Raw genomic sequence first — 21,591 nt, forward strand, 5'->3', positions numbered from 1 at the left:
GTTCACAGTTTCCCTGCTCAAATACTATGGCAACCCAGTTATACTTGAGCGTCAAGCAGGAATCTTGATAGTCAGGTTTGGTTACAGGCAACATTTTCTGTGGAATTTGACCATCATTTGTACTTCACGGCTGACTTTCCCCAAAATAAATAATTGACACGCTGTTGCTTTGGGCCAAACACAGTTCATGACATTCAAAGAAGAAATTGTAAGTTATAGCTTTGGCATGTTAAAGCTTTATACCAAGATAAGCAAAAAGATTTAATAAGCAAACTAATGAGGCAACATGCTGGCCATTTCTGAAAGTAAATGGAGGGCACACTCTGGTTTCAGGGTGTGCCTATGTATGACCAGGTGGTCTTTTAGATTCAAAGCCTAGAAACTTGACTGTGCAGCTAGACGGAACAAAAAGGCTTTTCAACAGACACATCTGATGATACCAGCGATAGGAGGATATAGATGTGATAGAGAGCGGGGGTGTTGTGCATTTTTTCAGAAAACTTATTACAGAAGAACAAATGTCACAAGGTTTTGATCTGTCCCATCCTCTGTGCTGGTTGGCTTCTACCAGTTTCTCGTCTACAGAAGGCAAATAAACAGATCTATGTGGTTATTACAAACAAAGCTGATCTAGAGCAGACTGTGTACCCTTTGATAAACTCTGCTAAACAAAGCACTATTTAAAGGGACAATTTGTATGCATCTCATTACTATGGAAATATTAGAAACAATTCAAATTTTATTTTTTATAGAAGCATTTAAATAATAGTGCAGGTGGCCTAGATACTTCCCGTGGCTTAAGTGAAACCACTGAACGCATGTGATATGTGAATTAGGTGAATTTGTGAGTGAAGTCTGAAATTTTAAATGTCTTTTAAAGATTGAAAACTGTTTATTCAAGCATGTGCACAACTATTGAAAGCAGCTGAAATGCTAGCTGAATTGGGGTGAAAATAGTAGAGGTCACCAAAGCTTATTTGACACTGCTAAACCTTGCAGAAAGCCTCCCCAAAAGAGTTGAAGCTGTTGTAGCTGAAACGGTCCACCAACATCATATTAACCCTTTGGATTAAGAACTGGACTTCACTCGAGTGTTCTCAAAGAGCTAAAGTATGAGCACTGATGATGTTGGTCTAAAATGCACAGCAGATAATGTCCTGAGTAGTTTAAAAAACTATGATGAAAAACAAGAAAGAAAAAGATGAATGGATTAAAAAAATAAATAAATAAAAATACACCCTTATTTTGTAATCTTTTCTGCAATCATTTTATTCAATATTTAATATTTTAAAACCTTTCCCTCCTACATAACATGAAATTACATCTTTAGTATCAAATATTAACATACAGCTGAAGCAGAGAACACAGAAACATACACATTAAGATTTACATCAAAATATGTCAAGAAACGGTAACTCGACAGAAACTGCACAGTTCATTGCACTGGACCATGCATGTACACGTAAGTGCAACATTTCCCACAACACATACAGGATTTTTATATTACATATATAAAAACAAAAAATTAAAAGCGTAACACGCATTTCTTGAATACTAAACATCCTTTTGGCTTCACCCATCCAGCTTCACTATAAACCCCAGAAGGCCATTTTGTTTTCATTCCAGGAAATCAAATGCCCAAAAGCAATTTGAATTTCAAACTTAGATTTATAGTAAACAAATATAGGACGAGATGATGTTCCTCTTCTACAGACAAAAAAAAAAAAAAAAAAGCCCCCATAAACCCAGATTCCGATAAACATGGAAATCCCAGGCTGGATAATCAAATTGTTGACAAATGATCAGCTGGAAGGTCAAATGAAAGTCGCAGAACAGTGTGAACCATATACGGAATTTTCACTGTACATCCTCAAACAAATAACATGTATTTGCCATTGCTTTTCGACTCATGCTCCAAATAAAACTAAACAAATCAAGGCACTTATTTAAACTCTTCTTTGGTAAAATACATTTTGAAAATGATTAAAAACAAAAAAACAAAACAAAAAAAAACATTTCATGCTATGAATGCAAACTAACAAAAAACCTTGAAAACAACTTGGGCAGCTTTTGCAGGGCATCTATTGCTTCTACGCATTCTTGCTGTTGGATACTGATTTCAAACTAGCTCATAGGTTTTAGAAGGAATTGCATGTCCTGAGATGCAGTAAGTCATGAAACAGATACAAGAGTGGATACTGAAATATCAAGACAATATCACAAAGTGGCAAAGATAAGCTCGGTTCCTGTGCTGCTGATGGCTACAGCAACTCTATCTCCCACTGCTGGCTGGGCCTCTCATCATTCTCGGGCATAATGACCACGTGGTCCTTGTCGTAAGTTTTGCCACCTGATGAAAAAAGTAGTTTCACAATGTAAATCTGACTAATTATTCATGCTGTAGTGGAATGTAACTAAATAAACTCATTTTCATTGTGGAATTGTTATTATTACATTAATACATAAAAATAATATCCCTGCCAGTGAACACTTAAAAGGGAATATGCAGGAAAATAAACTTGGACACTTCTGAAAATTAAGTTAATATCATTTGAGATTAGATAAGATTTTGTGATGACCAATTATAACTTAATATTTAATAATTTTAGAAAATGAAAGCCAGTAAAAACTACAATAGCCACTAACAACTTTACACGCAACAAATGTTTAAAGGTTAAATGACCACATTTTCTTCTCATACCTTTAACATCCAGGACCATGCCAGGGAAAGTATTGCTAGTGATGAGGCCTTTCATTGGGGCAGTCCAGGTTTGAACGGGCTGTCGGGTTTCTGTCCACAGAACCACCTTTGCTGCTGGCTCTATGTTGCCAACCACCTGAAGGCTCATGGTTGGGGACAACTACAGAATACACAAAGTATTATGTTGGAAAGAATTGTCAAGATTTGAAATGTATGACTGTGTTGAGGTTTTCGGAGATGTCACCAGCATTGTTACCTTGTTTTTAATCAGTCCATCCTGGTAGAACCAGATGTCACTCAGTGGCTCCACCTCAGGCGTCACCACCACTCGTCCTGATTTCAACTCCTCCACGCCACCCTGGACGGACAGGAAGTGACCTCGCTCTGTGTTCTTGATACGGAAAAAGTGGCGCTTCTGTAGAAGGAAAAAAATAGCACAATGTATTACTGTTATAGAATCTGTGGGCAGGCCAGACAACTCAAAGTTATTTGTAAATAAATACTAGCTGAAGTGAACAGAACTGGCTGCACTTGTAACGATGGACATTAGTTTCCATTTTTTTTCTTTTTAAATATAGGGACCAACAGAATCACCATTCTCTCCGTTTTGGAACTATTGGATACTTTTAACATCTGAGATTTATAAAAATGTCAGCCTGGTTTACTAATAACACTAATGAGTGACCTAGAACACCAAAATCAACACCTTTAGGATCAAATTATTCTTCTTTAAGGCTCCTAATAAAGGCTTTGTTTGTTTTTTAAGGCTCCTAATGAGGGTTTTTCGATGCAATCTTCACTTATTGTGTAAAATGAAGGCTCTGAACTGGTGCTGGCGACAGGAGCTTAAGTCTATAAACATGATTTAATGCCATTAAAAGCAGGAAGAAAATAATTGTATAATTTTCTTTTAATAATTAATAAAGATTCAAACTTTCAGAGGTTCTCTTATTGTGTACCTCATGTTTAAAAGTCATTGTAAAGAATACTTGTTAACAAACCTGTCTGACTGGGTACATTGAGCCAATAGTGTGAAGGGAGCTGAACTTTGGCCAGTTGGTGATTTCAATTGGCTCCAGCAGGAACTGGCGCCCCCTGTAGTTGCTGTGTTCACATATCACCCAGCTACAAAGCAGGAAAGTGGACACAAAGCATTACTTATGACAACAGTATCCAGGTTCTCAGCAAGATATTTTTGGTTCACTATTAGCTGATGAAGCCATTTAATTGCATGTAAGTTACCAGCCGCTGTTGACTCTGAGCGACAGGATGTGGTTGTTGAAGCCTTCTTCTACCATACTCAGGATCTCTGTGTCTGTGGTGATCTCTCTGCCCTCCAGACACTCAAGCCCGAACAAAGAGATGGAAGGAACTGAGAACAACTGGAGAAAGAAAGAGCATTCAGTAAGGCCATTGCCATTGTGTGCAATAGGTCGGCACCCATAACATGAAATCTCCCACTCGTGGGACTAATAAAGGTATCTTATAATCGAGAGCAAAATTTTCCCTACACTGTGTGAGTGCATTTCTTACCAAGGGCACAATCTTAACAGAACGAATGGAACAGTCAGGGGGGCAGCCCATGCTGGTTAGATTGGGGTAGTCTCCTTCAGATAAGACATACAAGTTCCCAGAGAACTGTTCATTCTCATAGACGACCCAGCTGAAATACACAGTGTTAAATTGTGTCTTTATTGCTTTGCTTATTGACTTGAAAAAATAAAAAATACACACACACCAAATCATGTCAACTCTAACTTTTACTCACTTTACTTCCTGCTTACTCACCTTCTTCCCGTCACTCTGCATGACTTGGTAACTAATTTTTCTGGCATTTCCTCCTGTTTGCAGTTAAAGATGTAACACTCTCCCTGGAAGTCTGGCTCAGAGTACAATTTTATCTGACAAGAAGAAATAGGCAAAGCAAGGTGAGATGCCAGCTGAGAACATTTATATCGGTACTGTGACAGAAGCAAAGTTAACAGGGAAAATGTCAAGGTGCTTAACTTTGACCAAGTTATTAGCTTTAAGATATGCTCCATCCTTGAAAAAGGTTTTAAGCAAACAAAAAGAAACTCTGGATTCAAGTAATACAGTTCAATGTAACCTTCGCACATTGTTTTGGGACTACTATCAGGCAGGGGACAGAGAAAGGTGAAGAAAAACAAACTCTACTGCAGTTTATAAGTTATACACTAAGCCTGTCGACCTTTGAACAGTGGAGCAAAATAACTAAAAAACAAAACAAAACAAAAAAACCCCTGCATAACCCAAGCTTAGAGCAATTCAGACAGTCTCTTCTTTACAACACTGCTTCAATTCAATTCCCCATGAAAGCTTTCTTTCTACATGACTGTACTTACCTCATCCCTGGACCTTGAACTGTCATTTGGAGCCTAATAACAAGACAAAACAAAACAAAACAAACAGAAGAATTACATGTCTGCACAGTTCTTAGTTTAGCAGTTTGAAGATACGACTCCCAGTGATTCTCACCAGTAAGATGGGCTGAACTGAGCAGACACGAGTGTCTTGAGACCCCCAGTCAGCACAGTTATTGTAGAAGCCTTTCTCTAGAATGTACTGGTGACCAGAAAAGTCCACATGCGAGTAAGCGATCCATCTGTAAGGAAGACAAACAAATACCTGATTATTGTAAAACCTGTCAATTCGTCGGTACAATGTAAGAAGAGGGGAAAAATATATATATTAAAAAAAATAAAAAATACTGGTGTCTTCTACACACTTACGCCCCACTGATTACTTCGATTGAACGCGTGGAGGTTTTGTAGCCAAACAGCTCAACGTCAGGGATGGCCTCTGTCACCTCGAAGGTCTTCTCCTCTTGCACTCCATCTTGGTCTTCCTCTAGCTGCTCAAACATCACCATGGCAGGGTCTGTCAAGTCCTGCAAGAGACAAAAAAAAAACAAACAAACTGATTAATAGTCTGCATTCTAATATTTATCACGTTACTGATAATATAAATCATATCGGAGTCGCTTCATTTCTCTGGAGCCTGTTGTTATGAGTTTGTTGTAGACTTTTAGTCAAGACCACCTAAACCAAGATCAAGACTATACCAAGACAGACCGAGTCAAGACTAGGGCTGCTCAATTAATCGAATTTTAATCACGATTACGATCTGGGCTTTCAACGATCATTAAAAATGACTGAGCCGATTATTAGCCCCTCCCTCGTGCTTTACTCTCGCGCTGCTCCGTGTGGCAAATCGAGCGCACCTCTCTGCATTTCGAACACTCCTCACAACAATTAAGAGGACCCGAGGGAAGCTCGGAAAGCTAAGCAGAAGTTATTTGGAGAGGAGAGTGACTGCCGTTGGTTGAAAAGAGAGGTAAAGAAAACTTCAGTGGTGTGGAAACATTATGGGTTCGCGGAGTCAGACGTGGATCAAGTAGACACAGTGTGTAAACTTTGCTACAGTGTCGTAGCTGCACCACAGAGCAACACTGCAAAGTTCACTAAACATAGATGTTTACATTTTTCATTCATTTTTTATATTGCAAACATTTGCACTGTTATCAGTATTTGCACACTATTTTATATTAAATTTTGACAATCTTTAAAGTCATTATTCAATACATTGTTATTGTTAAATAAATATCATCAAATAATCGAGATCTCAATTTCAGTGAAAATAATCGCGATTATCATTTTTGCCATAATCGAGCAGCCCTAGTCAAGACCAAGGCAAAGTTGAGACGAGGCAAAAAAAAAAGTCTTTAAACTGCAGCCAGATGCTGCTTCGTTTACAGGTGTCAGGCATATTTATGTGTTTTTGCAATGCACTTGCACAACCCTCCTCACCGCTGTCTACTGTCTCACTCACTTACTGAGAGGACAGACGCACACTCCACTTGACTGTCGCGTCTCTCACCCTCTCTGTTTTTCACATGATGTAATTGGCCACAATATGGAGGAACTGGAGCATAGCTGAGCCACTGTGTGAGAGCTGAGCAGCGAAAGGAAATTAAGTGAGGAGCCGGCTCTCGCTCAATGGGAGTCGACTCTTCTGATTCACTACAAAGCACTCTCTGAGCACGGCTCTTAGAGCATGACACATTATCGAACGTTACGTTGTGTGTCATGGATACTGTTTACTCCAAATCTCCCGACAACTGTGTCGATCTGAGACAGCGAGACCAAGACAAGACCGAGACCACTTTTACGTGGTCTCGAGACCGGAGACATGTATTAACAATTTCAAGTTAAACGGCCCTCTTGCAATTTAATGTGCAGCTTTCACTTACTGGGAGCCACAGCGGTTTCGTTTAAAGACTTCGAAACATGAGAAGAATGAACAAATATTAGTTCTTATGAAGTCATTGTAACTTACTGCGCGAATGACCCTAACAGAGCGCAGTTCAGCATCACAGCCTCCCCACACCCTCCAGTCATGATACTCTCCTTCCTCCAGCAGGTACTGGTGGCCTCGGAAACCCTCCTTCTCGTAGCCCACCCAGCTACAGAAACAGAGAAAGGCACATGGCTTAAAAAACAAAACAAAAACAAAGTAATGATGTGATCTGCAGCTGTTAAAACTTGCAAAATGCCTTTTCAAGGATCACCGAATACAAACAGGCAAGAATACCACTTACATTCCTCCTAGTACTTTAAGAGAGCCCACGTTATACATAAAGGTTGTTTGCTGCCTCTCTATTCTGGTCATAAAGTCTCTCATGTTGGTGGTTATTGTCCTCGATTTCCCAGTAAAGTAGGGCTTTTCATAAATCACCATCTGGAGACAAAAAGTCAGCTTTTAAGTTTCAGTAATAGTTTCAGTAGCAGTTTGTGAACAGGAAAATTCATCCTTCTTCACCTTTGGATCATTCAGATTTTCCACCTGTGGTTCACCCTGTGAGTTAAAAAGAAAAAGAAATCCAAATTAAGTGCAAGTGATAAAGAAGGCAGATTGTAAGTGCTTCTAGAAGTGACACTTACTATTTTGAGTGGATGTAATGACCCCACATAGGGCTGTTCCACCCCCCAGGCTGCTGGGTTTGAGTACCCCCCAACCTCCAGGACTCGTGGTACACCCTGGAAGAAAGGCTGTGCGAACACAAGCCACCTGAAGAGCAGAAAAATAGATGTCAGTAAAAAACATTAAAGCAATCTGATTTGTCAAATTGGATGAAATGCAACACTAGTGACAAATGATCAGTATCATATTAATTTTGGCTTTACAAAGCATTTTGAATAGATCAACATCACTCACAGCCCTGCGTTAATAATGATGGAATTGGCCTTAATGGGGAAACCAAAAATCCTGGCATCATCGGAAGTATCTCGGAAGATGACTTTCTTTCCCTCCGCTTCCTCTTCAGGGAAAAGGCTGATTTCTGGAACGCTGTAGTCCTGAGGGAGGATAGAGGGAGGCTGTAACGCTGCTGTCACATGGGAAACACGTGACTTACAGATAAACATCATAATGAGTAGATTTTTACACCTCCAGCATGGACAAGAAAGTTGTCCAACCTCTGTTAAAGGAGCTTTCGCACCAGTTGGGTCTGGATTGTCAGATATTTTAACTTGATTTGTTTTCTGAGGAAAATCAAATATGTCAGTCTGTAGGCATTTTCAAAGAGTATGGGTGAGAAAAAGGATGGGAGCACAATGCCATCTGAAGATAAAGAATGTTATACTCTTTACTAACAGAGCAACACTGTTATTGTTCTGAATACAGAATGAGCTGATGTCAGACAGACACCTCTACCAACCAATCACCGTCAAGTACTGGGAGACAACCCACGCAGGTGACATTATATAGGTATGGCATGTTAAAACAAAAATAAATATATGCAATAGATAAGTGTCTCAGGCTTTTTGATGTGAATAGTCCATATATCTCAGATTAATAAAATAGTAGAAAATAATTAAATATTTATTTTCATGCTTCAATGTTTCAATCCTTTAAAACAAAGTACATTTGTAGTAGTATCTGACTTGTCATACTTGTCGGCCCAGTCAAGTGTTGACACTTATTTTTGACACTAGATGGTGCCATTGAGCTAAGGAGCAAACAGCCACTCGCAAGATTGAAAACAAAACATTTAAGAAATCAGCCGTTCATGCTGATATAATGATTCTGCAATAAAATGTTCCACTGCACTCAGTTAGCTTTCAAATCCTAATTCAGGCTTTGTGGCAACAACCAGCGACAACAGAGGGAAAGAAAATTCTTCTTACCCTCACTGCTCTTCGTATGGATCCGATGAGGAACCTCCTGGCTGGCTTGGTCTCCTTTTGCTCATCATTTGTGTCTCCGTTGTGCTCTTCTCCCTCATTCTGTTCATTCTCTTGCTGCTCTTCTGGAGGGCTGAACGGGTAAGTAATCTCGATGTCACCCTCATCCAGAGCAATCTTCTCCCCTTTGAAGTTGGGTTTCTCATAAAGCACCCACCTAAAGGATTAAAAAGAAGAAGAAAAAAAGAAAAAGAAAAGAAAGGGCAGTGTAAGGTTACAGCCTGCTGCGTATGACCGTTGTTTCTCCTGATAATATTTTATGCACTTTTCATAGACATTTACTGTTGCAACATCATTCTGATGTGTCAAAGCAACGAGTATTTCTCATTATTAATGTAGAGATAGTATTTGTTATTACTCTCATTAATGCCAGTGTTGATTTTACCCAACTATACGGCTTTGTTACTAACAAAAAGACTTTTAGAGGCAGGGACATTAAAAACCTGACACTAGTCATTCACTACTTTACAATTTTGCTTTTAATAAACCCAAGGCACAAAACTTTATGGGAATCAGAAGCTAAATGAAATCCTACTACTTTGCTACTTTTTAAGATTGGCTTTTCTTTTACAGCCCTCTCTTTAAATAGAACAACACACACTTTCTCTTTCTTATAGATGAAATTCTGCATGAACAAGCAATCAAACGCACTGCTAATAATGAAGAATGTCAGGCAGTTTTTCTACCACGGTCTGGTAAATGTTGTGCAACTCCAGCGCTGCTACAGTTACAAGGATTATGTGAAATGTGATCAATAAATATAGCCTAATAAATGAATATTCCTCTCTAAATATGAGTAAAAATAGAAGACACCATAGTAGAAACATGCAAGCAGTGTACAAGTACCTTTAAAATGGACCCATATGCAGTATGCTACCAATAAAATCCCAACACTTGAGCTGCTTGATAAAGGTAATCTCTTTATAAAAGACAGATTTTTTTTAAAGTCAGAGGCTGATGGCCTACAAATGCCACTTACTTTGCATTCTTACATTAGAGTATTAGCTGTGGTTTGGGTAGTGGCGCAGGAAATGGTGTGTGAACTGACAGTATAATCATCTCATTGTAAGAAGCTGAGGAAGCATTAGTCTAGTGTTAGTACAGGCCAGCGCAGCACCAGCAGGGTTACTGCAGGTTCACAGAGCTGGCTGTGTTTGACAAAACATTCCATGTCTGAGGCAGGTGTGTGTTTAAGCTTGTGTTTGGGGTGTGTTAACGATTGAAGGAATTTGCATGCCCACAGCACATCAATAGCAGTCTTGTTTTTATAACGCTACCTGATCACATCCGGAGAGAGTTTTATTTGGAAAAACCGCTGACTTGCTAAACACTTGACATTTAAAAGACAAAACCAAAATTATATATATAGCAAAGGTTAGAAGCTATTTTAAATACAATTTCCTTAAAGTGAGATATACGTAGTACACTTGACAAAAGGTTTTGCAGCTATAAAATCTGGTGATTAAACAGTTTCTGGTTAGAAAAGAAAAAGAAAAATCTAGTAAATCATGAAAAACTTCTTTACTTATTTCCTTGTGAAAAGCTTTGTGTCACTTAATGCCATTTTTTTCTCTTTTAGATATTAATGCATAACTCTGCAGTGAGTATGTAGTAAGAAAGCGCTACTTTCTGCATTTGGTAAATAAAAGCATTTAAAAGTCCAAAGTCCCAGACACCTGTATTAAGTGTGGCGTGGATAGGGGTTCTTTGTTTCACTGCATGTGGGAGTGCCCACAGGTGAAAGTCTTTTGGGAAAAGGTAATAAATCGGTTAGGCCAAGTTAAAGTGCTAATTTGATATGTATGCTAGACTTGTAGTCAAGACCAGAGGGTTTGGAGGCCTATCTCCACCCACCACCACTTCCCCTGCCAGTGGCGGACTCCCTCAGGTGTCGGTGCGTTGGTGGTTCTTTGTGTCTGGGGGTGGGCGTCCAGGTACACACTGGCTCACTCCTTGGCGGCCGCTTATCGGGGCCTGGAGCCTGGGGCTCGCTCGGGCCACTTCGGAGGTGGGGTGCCCCCGGCCTCTCGGCCTGGGGCTCAGTCACTCAGGCACAGCTGGCTGCCGGTGGAGCTCACGGGCGCGTCACTGCAACTCCCCCTGGCTTCTGCTCCGCGGCTGCTGAGTGAGCCCTCATCTGGGACTCTCCTTAGCTCTTACTGGGACAGTGGCGCGGCTGCCCCTCTGTTGGTCTTCCTTGGTCTCTTGTGTTCTGGGGGCCTCTGGATGTCTGGAGTTTTGATCTCCTACATACCTGCTTCATACCCTGGGGGACGGGGCTGTGGCCCCCCCACACTCCCTAGCAGATCGTTACATGGAGAAACCTTTGGAATGCAAGCATGCTGATCCACACAGGTATGCACACAGGTGTACACACGGGTATTCACAGACGCGGACTACAGCTTTCTTGGCTGCTGCCTCAAAGCACATTGTGCGCTGTCTATCTTGCGTGCTGCACAATATCGTTTATTATTTAGTATCTACTGATATCTACTGCTAGCTAGTTTATTGTGATAGTGCTGTTTCTTTTTATTATGTTGCTCTTTGTTGTTTGCCTTCTCTTCTGTTTTTTTTCTCCATACAGGTGACCCAGGTGGGTTTTTTTTTGTTGTTGTTTGTTTTGTTTTTTTCTTTCTTCCCCCCCTTCTCACCGTCTCTTCTCCCCTTTGGTTTTCTTTCTCTCCCTCTCTTTCTTTCATTCTTTCTCCCTGTCCTATCCCCCAGTCATGTCTGTCCCGTTTGTAGCAACTGAAAATAAAATAAATTCATAATTATAATAAAGGTCAATCAAATGGACCAATATGGCAAGGCCATGATGATCCACTTGGTAAAATAAATCCGCTTGGCATCTTTCTTGGCCTTAAGACAACAATTCTGATGGCTAAAGATCCAAACGGGACACAAAAAAAAAAAAAAAAAAAAAAAAAAAAAAAAAAAAAAAAAAAAAAAAAAAAGACCAGAGGGTATCGAGACCAAGACAAGACCAAAACAAAAGTCCGTCGAGACCAAGACCATGTAAAAGTGGTCTTGAGACCAAGGCCGGTCTCGAGACATCCAACTCTAAATGTATGCCTGCCCTCCCCTCCCCCTTTGCTATGGCTTGCTTTATTTGTGTTTCTATTATTATGCCTTTTGTCATTATTTTATTTTATGTTCACTGTATATTATGTAAAACTAGTTAAAACCTAATAAATAAATATGTAAAAAAAAAGAAAAAAGAAAAGTCCAAAGTCCTGTCCTTTTACAAAGTTAAATACATACATGCATGCCTAAAATACAATCAAAAATACAAACGAGACAACAAGTAATATCTGTTACCGACAGCAAGAGGATCCATATGGATTTGTTTTATGGGAGAAGGGGGAAATAAATAAATAAATGCTTCCAGCACTTACCCTCCTCTGATCACCCTGATAGAGATGGTTTCCTGCAGCTCCCAGGGTGTAGCATCAATGACATCACCGTGTACCTCAATCCTTTGGCCGCACATACCCGGTCGGTCAAAAATATACATCTAGCCGGAAGGAAGACAAAATGTTAGCATAAATTATGACTGCACACTTGTAAAATCAGATGTTTTAAGGCTGCAGGTCATATAATCAGATATTAATAATAATAATTATGAATTACGTTGAGTATATAATCAGTGTTAACATTACAGTAGATGTCATTTAATACTACGCAAGCACCTGGGATGAAACTGTAGAAAAGACAGAATTACTGCAGTCTTTATCCTGTGCTGCAGAAGAGTCCTTTATATTGTCAAAGGAAAATAAAGCCAACACTGTTGAATGGCATCATCTCCAGTTTCATATTCAACCTTAACCTTTAGGCGTTTAATACTAAAAGAGTAGAAAGCTGACTATATGGTATTGAGATTACAAACTTCTAGATTCTGTTGATAATCAGGAAATGCAACTATGCAAGAACATTAAAAAGTGGAATAAAATTTTGCACATCACAAGAGAAAATGGAGGTACAGATGTGCATATATTGGTGTATATATGGAATTTATTGAATAACAAAAACCTGCCCAAGTCTAAAGCACAGACATGTTTGGGACATCCAGCTTTAAGGCCCTACAGCATGGGAGAGAACCTAAACCTAAATGGAAGCTCCTCCCCAATTATTAAGAATCATTTGTGGTTAACCTCAGTGAGAAAATCGAAGAGCTCTCCAGCAACAAGCACAAGCAGGTCTGAAATTAACACAAGGCCACAATGGTACAGGCAATAGTGTAGTAGGTATGCACTTTAGTTACCAATCAAAGGCAGAAATTCCACAGAAGAGGTTTGGGAGGGTTTTTATTAGCATCTGATAACAATCCTATCGTTTAACCAGACAGTCCGCGTCGTCTACTGCAGAATGGTTATGAAATGATGTGTAGGCTCCTACGTTACCAAGAAAAACAGTTTCGTAACAACAACTTATTCCCCCTCAGGTAAACTAGCAAGGTGTTGTGTACTTAATGGTTAAAAGACAGAAAGCTCTGCTTTTAACGGCCAATTTTTAAATTACACTTCAATATGCTAGCTGACATTACTTTTTAGCCACTTTCTAGTTCAAGTTAGTGGCAAAAGTGGCTGTCAGCTTATACACGTTTCTAAAAAGGCACGTGGGTGAAAACAACTCTCACTGAAGAGTGCGGTTTGTGTGGCCAACTCACCTTTCCAGGACGAGGATTAAGCTTTCCATGTTCCTTCTCTTTGGTAAGCTATGGACAAATAGCAAAATTGTAAGGATTAAACGGACATCACAGGACATTATTTTCTTTTACTTTTTTTTTTTTTTTAAAGTACTCTTTGGGGGAAAAGAAAACAGCCTTGGTAAGCCACGAGCATGTAAGATTTAGACACGCTATTACGCCCAGGTTCTAAACATGCCACACAATCCAAACAGTGTTACTGTACTGTCACCTTGTTCAACAGGTTCTGAGGAAGTCTGAAAGATGATGTGAGAAGACTTAAGATCCTTCACGACAATTCAAGGACAGCTTTAACAAAGAGGAATACATTCCTCTACTGAACCTTTGACACTTCTGACTTGGAACTACAGCATGAGCTCACATGACAAAGAAAGACATTGCACTGGAAACAAAAATAAATGTGCTGTGCACCCAACAAGTAATTAAATAAATTATTTTTAAAGCTGAATTGGTTTTAGAATGTTTAAAAAGGACAGACTGCAATGTGGTTGAAGCCACAGCAAATTAGAGTTTTCGGTGATACTGGTGTGTGGTGAGGTATCACTTCACTGCTCGTCTGGAAGCTCTGCAGGAAACCGGTTACAAACTAGATCATGTTACTGACCAATGAGTGGCAACAGCTGAAGCTAAGGTTTCAAGAGTCCCTGACCTAATTTAATTCAGAAACATGTTTGTTGTAATAGTAGTAATAATAATAATAATAATAATAATAATAATAATAATAATAAAAAACAAATTTTAAACATGAATAAATAAAAAAAAAGGATGAAATGTATTCATACTTAAAAAACAAAACAACAAAAAACGTAAAGACAAAATAGTAAAACAAACAAAAACAAACACAGAAGGTAGTAATCCCACTCAAACGTGACTGGGTTTTTTCTGTTCTTCAAGTTTCTGAACCCTTGAGAATTTTCCTTAAATTAATAGCTTTGCATTTTCACAATAAATTATACCCAGTAGTTCATACTGATATCGTACGTTAAAAGGTGACCATTGTCTGCATATCATAATTAATTTGGAGTTTTTGAGTTTTAAGTTAGCAGTAATTGAGAATCACTGATTAAAAACTTTCACTTGCAAAAACCTACTTAAAAAAAGACGACATGTGCAGCTGTGGCATTAAACTAGTGGACCAATTAAAATCCTGATTAAGAAAAAAAAATGATGGAAATGTAAATTACGATTAGGTTGGCCAACTGTTATTGTGCCTCAGGCTAGTAGCAAGGCCAAATGCTGCACATTCAGTGCAGCACCTGCTTAAATAACAGATGGGTTTTTTTCTGCATGCCCTCTGCACACGTTTCTTTTGTTAACATCACTATAAACCTTAAGCCACAAATCATTCAAAGTCAGAAAGCTACGTCGCCGATGGAGACTGCAGAGTTTACTGCCTTCTTGATGCCCTACAGAAACAAACTCACACAGACACGTTTGACCTTCTGTTCCTTTCCCTCCCTGCAGCCTGGGTACAAGATCTGCTCTCCAATAAAATGAGCTACCACAAATGGAATGTGCAGTTTCAGCAAATCACATATTTAAAAACAAAACAAAAAAGTTTGACCGTGTAATGAAATAACTGACGACTGCAGCAAACAAGAAACTGGGGAAGAGAAGGGATAACGGCTGTCATCTTTTCTTCTCACACAGGTGTCGCCTTATGTGTTCCTGTCATAATTCATCTAATCAAATATCAAGTTTGAAGAAAAAAAAAAAAAAAAAAAAAAAAAAACTAGGGTGTGGCCATGTCTCTGCAGGAACAGACAGATAGCTGGGATGGGTGGGGAACCCAGCTGAGATCATTTAAAAACAAAATAATAATAATACCACGGCTATTTAAGCAGTTGAAATGACTATAAATATACATCAGAAAAGGGTTCGCAGGATGAAATCTCCTTAATTCTTTGAGAACGTGATAACGAGAAATAACTAGAATACATCAGTGGGTGTAAAACTCTTTTGAAGTAATGCTCGTGTCTTAGACAAATAATCTTTCCCCCACAGTTTGGCTCACATCAACAACTCAGGAAGCACATCAGAAGTCAATATTAGTATCAAACATTGTGTTACACGAGCTTTGATCACTTCAGAGTTCTAATTGGACAAACTTTGTGCCGATATTTGTGTTAGATGCTACAAATGCCACAGGCCTACACTGACATTTCACTCTTCATGTTCTTCCATCGCTTATAGAATTGTTGTGCTTCCTAACTGCAGCTGCTTAAAACCATCCTGCGCTTTGTGTTTCGATGGGGGTGGGAAACAGGATGTGGCAGAATGAACAAGAGAGTGTGTCCCAACATTCAGGCATGAGCTCTGTAGGCATATATACATAAACCAAAGTCTTCACCTACATGCACTTTATCCTGTGACCTTTGGGATCTTCACTGAGAAATAGAATGTTTTTATAATAAATAGGAACATTTATTTCATTTTGAAGGATTGTTTTAACACTGCATGACACTGGAACTACCAGCAGGCCCATCCTTTAATCACTGCTGGTTTTCTATAGAAATTCCATTTTGAAGCTTATTTAAATGGCACGTTTGGCATACAAATGCCAACAAAAGCCACAGATAACTGGATTTGTTGTGTGCACAATAATAAGTCATTAAGCTCACCTATTGTGAGCTGACCTGTTTTGTCATTTCTTACAATGGGAGAAGAATGGATGAGAGCTGCCTGTAAGTAAACACAATCATAGGATTTTCTTACTCATTCTGTTATCAAAGGGATAGTTAACCTTTCACACCTCACCCAACCCTCCACTTAATGCAACTGTTTGCATACTTTGAGCAGCCGCACTCGAAGACTTAGAAATATTCAACGAACGTGTCATCGAATATGTTATTTTTTAATAAAGAGGTCACACACTGTACGTTTTCATGTCTAATGTGATCATTTCTTAGCCTGGATTGTTACATTTTTAAATGTCAAATCAACAAAAGCATTCTCACAAATGTAATATTACTCACATAGGCATCGGGGAAGGCTCTGTATTTTGAAAGTAAGTTCCTGTCAGGCTCAGTTGTTTGGCTCTGGAACTGAGACTTTCCATTAACATTGCTGAACAATGAACTGTGGACCCCCACAGCGGCATCACTACTCAGGCTCCTCTGCAGGATGGGAGTGCCCATTGTCCCGCTACCCACACCCATCGCCATCTGAGGGGTCTGGCTAAACATTGATAAAGGAGTGTCTGTGTTGGCGAATGGCCTGTGGAGGTCAATCGAGCCAGTTGGGCTGAGGAGGCGAGTGGGGCTGTTGCTGGCAGGCGGGGAGCCGATGGCCAGAGATGCAGGCCGACTCACATGAGTGTTCAGGTCTTCGGCTACGCTCAGAGAGGAGGATGAGGAATTCATAAGAAAGGAGAGGCGCTCAAAGCGCGATCCACCTGACTCTGTGCCAGCGCCATGGTCACCCATCCCCTTTAATCCCGCAGTCGTGAGATCTTTTAAAGATAAAGTTTCGGGTAGGGAGCTGGTGCGGAACACTGACCGATGGGCTTTTCCGTTTTCTTGTGTCTGAACTGTGGATGACGGCTTGTAGTTACCAAAGAGGACACTGTGATCAAGGCGAGAGCTTGTGGTAGGAGATGGAGGTACTTCATTGCCATTAAGCACTGGAGATTTTAAATCCTCAGACGAGTCAGAGGATTTTCTCATTACAGTACTGTTAAGAGTTGATGCTCTAAAGGGAAAGTTGAGACCTCTTGTTCCAGGGTGTCCATCCTGCAGGTGACATGACACATGCATAGTTATGCTAAGCTCTGAAGCATTCACCTATGAGATCTATGTCTTCAAAACAATGCAATGAATGCAATTTCATTTTTGGTGCTGACATATTTGATGAGTTGCATTCAAAAATACTACAATTCCTGAACAAACACATAAGGAGTGTATTATAAATTGCTTATAGCTTTAAAGAACATTTCAATTTTCATGACTTCTACAATAAGCAAAAACATAATCATAAAAACAATATAAATAAAGGTAAATAATGAAACAGCATGAAGATTTTCTAGCTCATGAAATTAATTTTAAGTCTACGATACCTGATTCTGCCTAATCAGTTCCAATGGAGAACGACTGTCTCTTGGGGAAGTCCTCTTCAATCCCAGGTCAGCAGGCAGAGTATACAGTCCATTGAGGGACTCGGCTGGAGCGCCTGTTCCTTCCATCTTTGTTTGGAGACCGCTCACGGAGTCAGGCACGTCAGAAGAGACTGGGCTTGGAGCATCCTCCACAATGGGTGGCAGAGAGGAGGCGAGGCCTGCATTATTGGTGCGTATGCTCACACTCTTCTGCCTCAGAGAAGGCCCCATGCTCTTTAAAGTATCCACCAGAATTTCCATGTCAAACTGGCTGGTGGAGTCTTCGTCAGGGGAGGCAGGAGGAGTAGAAAGAGTAGTAGCTACAGGGTCAGAGACAGCCTCCACAAGTGTGGCTGTGAACACCCCAGTAAATCGGTATGAGTCGCCGTCCTCTTCCTCCAAACTGTTGTTGTAGCTGGTTTGTTGTGTTGAGGAAAGGCTGGATACAGGGAGCTGTTGTGGCTCCCAGGCTGACTTTACACTCTCTGACCCTCCCTCTCTCCGTCCCAGTGTTTCACCTGCAGCTGCTCCAGGCTCCTCCTGCTCCACTAAGCTCCTCCTCCAGTCATCTGCTGGTGCTTTGACTGGGTTGCTTTCACGGCTCAGGTAAAATTCATTCCTGTCACTCCACCTGTTGCCAAGGGTAATAGGTTCCTCCAGAGAGGGGAGGGAGGGGGAAGAGAAGGAGTCAGTGAAGCGTGTGTATGCTGTAGTGTCAGGCAGAGCCGAGGAAGAGGAAGAGGAGGAGTTACTGGACGAGGTGTCTGATATATTGTAAGTCAGGGAGTCAGAAAAAGTGTAATTCTCTGTTTTACTTGGTTTATACTGACTTACACCCTCAAATCTATTTTTCCATTTATACTCTGAGTCAAGATCCGGTTCATTTGACTCAGTCGAGGTGCTCGTTTTGCTAAAGTCCACTTCATCCTGTCTATTATCAACAGCATCAGCCTCATTAATGAGAGATAGTTTACGAAAACGATGTTTGGCTTCATCCTCTTTGGAGAGAGACGAGGTCTTTATTAACAGTTTGGTACTCAGGCTGTGGTAGCCTGAATTCATTTTGTCAGCCGATTCCTGGCAGTCGTCCGTCTGTTGACTTTCTGAACTTGCTGCGGTGGTCCTTGAAGCTGTCAAAGATCTACACAAATAGCAGAAAGAAAATAAGGTTGTATGCTGTGAAACGCTTACCAAGAGCTCCAAGGCAGAGTCTTCAGGGTGTGGTGGACACACAATGCCAACAATGCAAATTATACAAAGCAATATCGCTTATCTTGACTAGCATGCAACGTCCAAGTTTGCAAAACATGTCACAAATTTTGGTTCCCCATTTTATATCTGCTAAAAAAAGTACTATATAAATGACCCTAAGCAAAATGCATTCAGCTGAGGTATTCAATTGACCTGAATACTTTACAGAATATACCCTGCACCAACAACCTCTTTAGAGCCAGCAAAGTTATCCACATTTCAATATAAACATTAGATAAGAACACTCAAATGTAAGTACTACAAAGCGCTGTGTAGGAACTGAGACAGGCCGTTGATTCAGAGAACAATTCAAACGCCAAAGACGTGTTTAGAAGAATATAAACTTTTTCATACCATTAAAAACGCACAATGTTCATGATAAAATCTTTAAGGAAATTTTGCAATAAAAAATGTATTTTGTTATTTAGTTTCAAATGCTTCTCTGTATTTTTTGTTTTAAACAAGTTTTTGAAAGATTTTTGAAATATTTGCGTTAACTTGTTTTTATGACAGGTGGTCTCATAACTTTGTTAAGCACTGTAGCTCAGGCTCTGCTACTTTAACTTTGGTCAGTTTTCCCTCTTTTTTTTTTTTTTTAATAATTAATTTAAAACTCTTTAAGCTTCCCAAACAGTATCCATGTGAAAAGGTCAAATACTGAAGAGTATCCCTTTAAGAAAAGATTTTATACTTAATTATACTTTCACGAAGCAACAGATCTTACCAATTTCTCAAGAATTAAGATTCAGTTAGTGTGGGAAAAGAAATCCTTAATGACTAAATGCATTTACTGTGCATTTCTCCAATTACAGGGTTGTTTCTCTTAGATTTGAGATGTGAGAGTTTTTTTTTTTTTTGTTGTTTTTTTTTTTTAAAATCAAAGTTATAAGAATGTATTTTTACCGTTGTCTGTATCCCATGGCTATACCCATCCAAACAGGGCATACTAGTTATGACTAAAAGCACAACTACAACAATTATCAATGTTGTTCAAGGAAACAAAACTAAATATCAAACAGCTTTCATAAGTCGAGCAGTAAATCTGACTTGATCCTCTGTTAGTGACTCATTTGACCTTTGACCACGAGGAGAGGCTCATTTATAAATGGTGTTTACTCTAATGTGCAAATGTTGTTTTTTTCTTTTTTACAGTTTCAGACAAAGTAGTGCATGACTGCAATAGCAGGGATGATTATTTAAAAGGTCACAAGAATACAGTCACAGCAATACGGTGAATTACTCAACCAATTTGCTCTTCTACAATGTGGGGTGGAGATGGTCTTAAAGGTCAAACTAAATGGTGATTTTAAAATGTTGCAATACTGTTGCAGGTTTCAAGTGTGCATCTATGTGTGCACACATATCCAAAATAATTTACTTGGTGAATTCCCACTACTTAGGCATTCTAGAATTTTAGAAACCCTGAAAGACAACGCTGGGAAATACTGCTGATCCAGTTTTAGTTTAAAAGCTTTGGGAATTGTTTTAGTTTGATGCGGGTCCAGTCACAAAAATTAAGCCAAAACATTAGAGCAAGGCTCACAAATGTCACCACACCGAGCTCATCAACATGTACCAAGAAGCTGATACCGCATGTGTACTTCTACATAGATGGGGTGTCATTTGTGTAACTTTATAGATGTATTTCTTTTTCTTCCCATATTTTTTTTAAACTAGTAAGAATACAGAAATTTAAAATAAATTGGCTTAAATTAGATGGTGCAACAGGACAGTGATCCCAAGGTGTTGTTACAGTCCAATTAAAGTCCCGACTTCAACCCAACTGAAATGTTGTTGTGGGGGCTTAAGAGAGCTGCACATTAGCTGTGGACCTTTTAGGTGCAGCATTTGTCAGTCTCAAACCTCAATCCTTCAAGCGGGAAGATTTATGGGGAAAAAAAGGAATGCTTTTTAACTATTGTTTTGCATAAACACGGAGATTCCTGTCAAGGGGACATAAAGGTTTCTTTAGAAACAAGAGTGTAGAGGATGATAATTATAAAGGTGTCAAGAAAGGTGGCTGAAGAGTCTGGCAGTGATCCTAAACTTCTTCATGCGGGCCTGCAACAATCAGCCACATTTCATCATACACCAAATATCAAAGAACATCACTACCCTCTGTATAATTTCTTGGGAAACCTTATGATCTCTTGACAGGAATGTAGCTTCTTTCAGTAATAAAAATAAATTAAAAATTAAAAAAGTATAAAGTATAAAGTATCGCAGTCTGAAACTGACAAATATCTGCACCCAAAAGGCCTCGACTTTACTCCGAGAGACAGTGCATCTGCAGTAAAAGCCTATAAATGGTGCCCTTGAATGATTGCCAGTTTAAGTCTTGTGCAAACAGATGAACTCGATCTAGCATAATAAAAAACACACACCCAACCTACAGCCAGCTTACATGAGAAGCTGCAAAGGACCAGAGGTGTAACGCCTTCCATATGCTGAAGGCGTTTTTGGTTTTCTGTTCTTGGACTGTCTAAATGATTGAACTACTAAAATTCTCCTCAAGATAAAACTGATAAGCAAGATACTAAAGATAAACTTACGCTTGTGTTAGCCTTTGAACTTAAGA

The 21,591-nt window shown here is 39.5% G+C and overlaps 1 protein-coding gene across 1 annotated transcript in view; it reads right to left on the minus strand.

The window, feature by feature from the left end:
* Positions 1-1,261: 1,261 nt before the first annotated feature.
* Positions 1,262-21,591, minus strand: part of crybg2 (crystallin beta-gamma domain containing 2) — a 37,416-nt gene continuing 17,086 nt past the window's right edge. Inside the window, exons 5-24 of the mRNA XM_080863632.1 lie at positions 17,724-18,903; positions 16,645-17,400; positions 13,631-13,678; positions 12,360-12,478; positions 8,908-9,121; positions 7,937-8,076; positions 7,663-7,789; positions 7,541-7,576; positions 7,320-7,459; positions 7,058-7,184; positions 5,452-5,609; positions 5,198-5,324; positions 5,065-5,097; positions 4,490-4,602; positions 4,235-4,364; positions 3,944-4,083; positions 3,703-3,826; positions 2,958-3,116; positions 2,702-2,861; positions 1,262-2,350 (exon numbers count right to left, since the gene is read on the minus strand). Coding sequence (XP_080719758.1) covers positions 2,262-2,350; positions 2,702-2,861; positions 2,958-3,116; positions 3,703-3,826; positions 3,944-4,083; positions 4,235-4,364; positions 4,490-4,602; positions 5,065-5,097; positions 5,198-5,324; positions 5,452-5,609; positions 7,058-7,184; positions 7,320-7,459; positions 7,541-7,576; positions 7,663-7,789; positions 7,937-8,076; positions 8,908-9,121; positions 12,360-12,478; positions 13,631-13,678; positions 16,645-17,400; positions 17,724-18,903 — 4,120 coding nt within the window. The 3' untranslated portion in view covers positions 1,262-2,261. The remainder of the gene's footprint in view (positions 2,351-2,701; positions 2,862-2,957; positions 3,117-3,702; positions 3,827-3,943; positions 4,084-4,234; positions 4,365-4,489; positions 4,603-5,064; positions 5,098-5,197; positions 5,325-5,451; positions 5,610-7,057; positions 7,185-7,319; positions 7,460-7,540; positions 7,577-7,662; positions 7,790-7,936; positions 8,077-8,907; positions 9,122-12,359; positions 12,479-13,630; positions 13,679-16,644; positions 17,401-17,723; positions 18,904-21,591) is intronic.

The sequence above is a fragment of the Rhamphochromis sp. 'chilingali' genome, assembly GCF_963969265.1.
Source record: "Rhamphochromis sp. 'chilingali' genome assembly, chromosome: 17".
NCBI lineage: Eukaryota > Metazoa > Chordata > Actinopteri > Cichliformes > Cichlidae > Rhamphochromis > Rhamphochromis sp. 'chilingali'.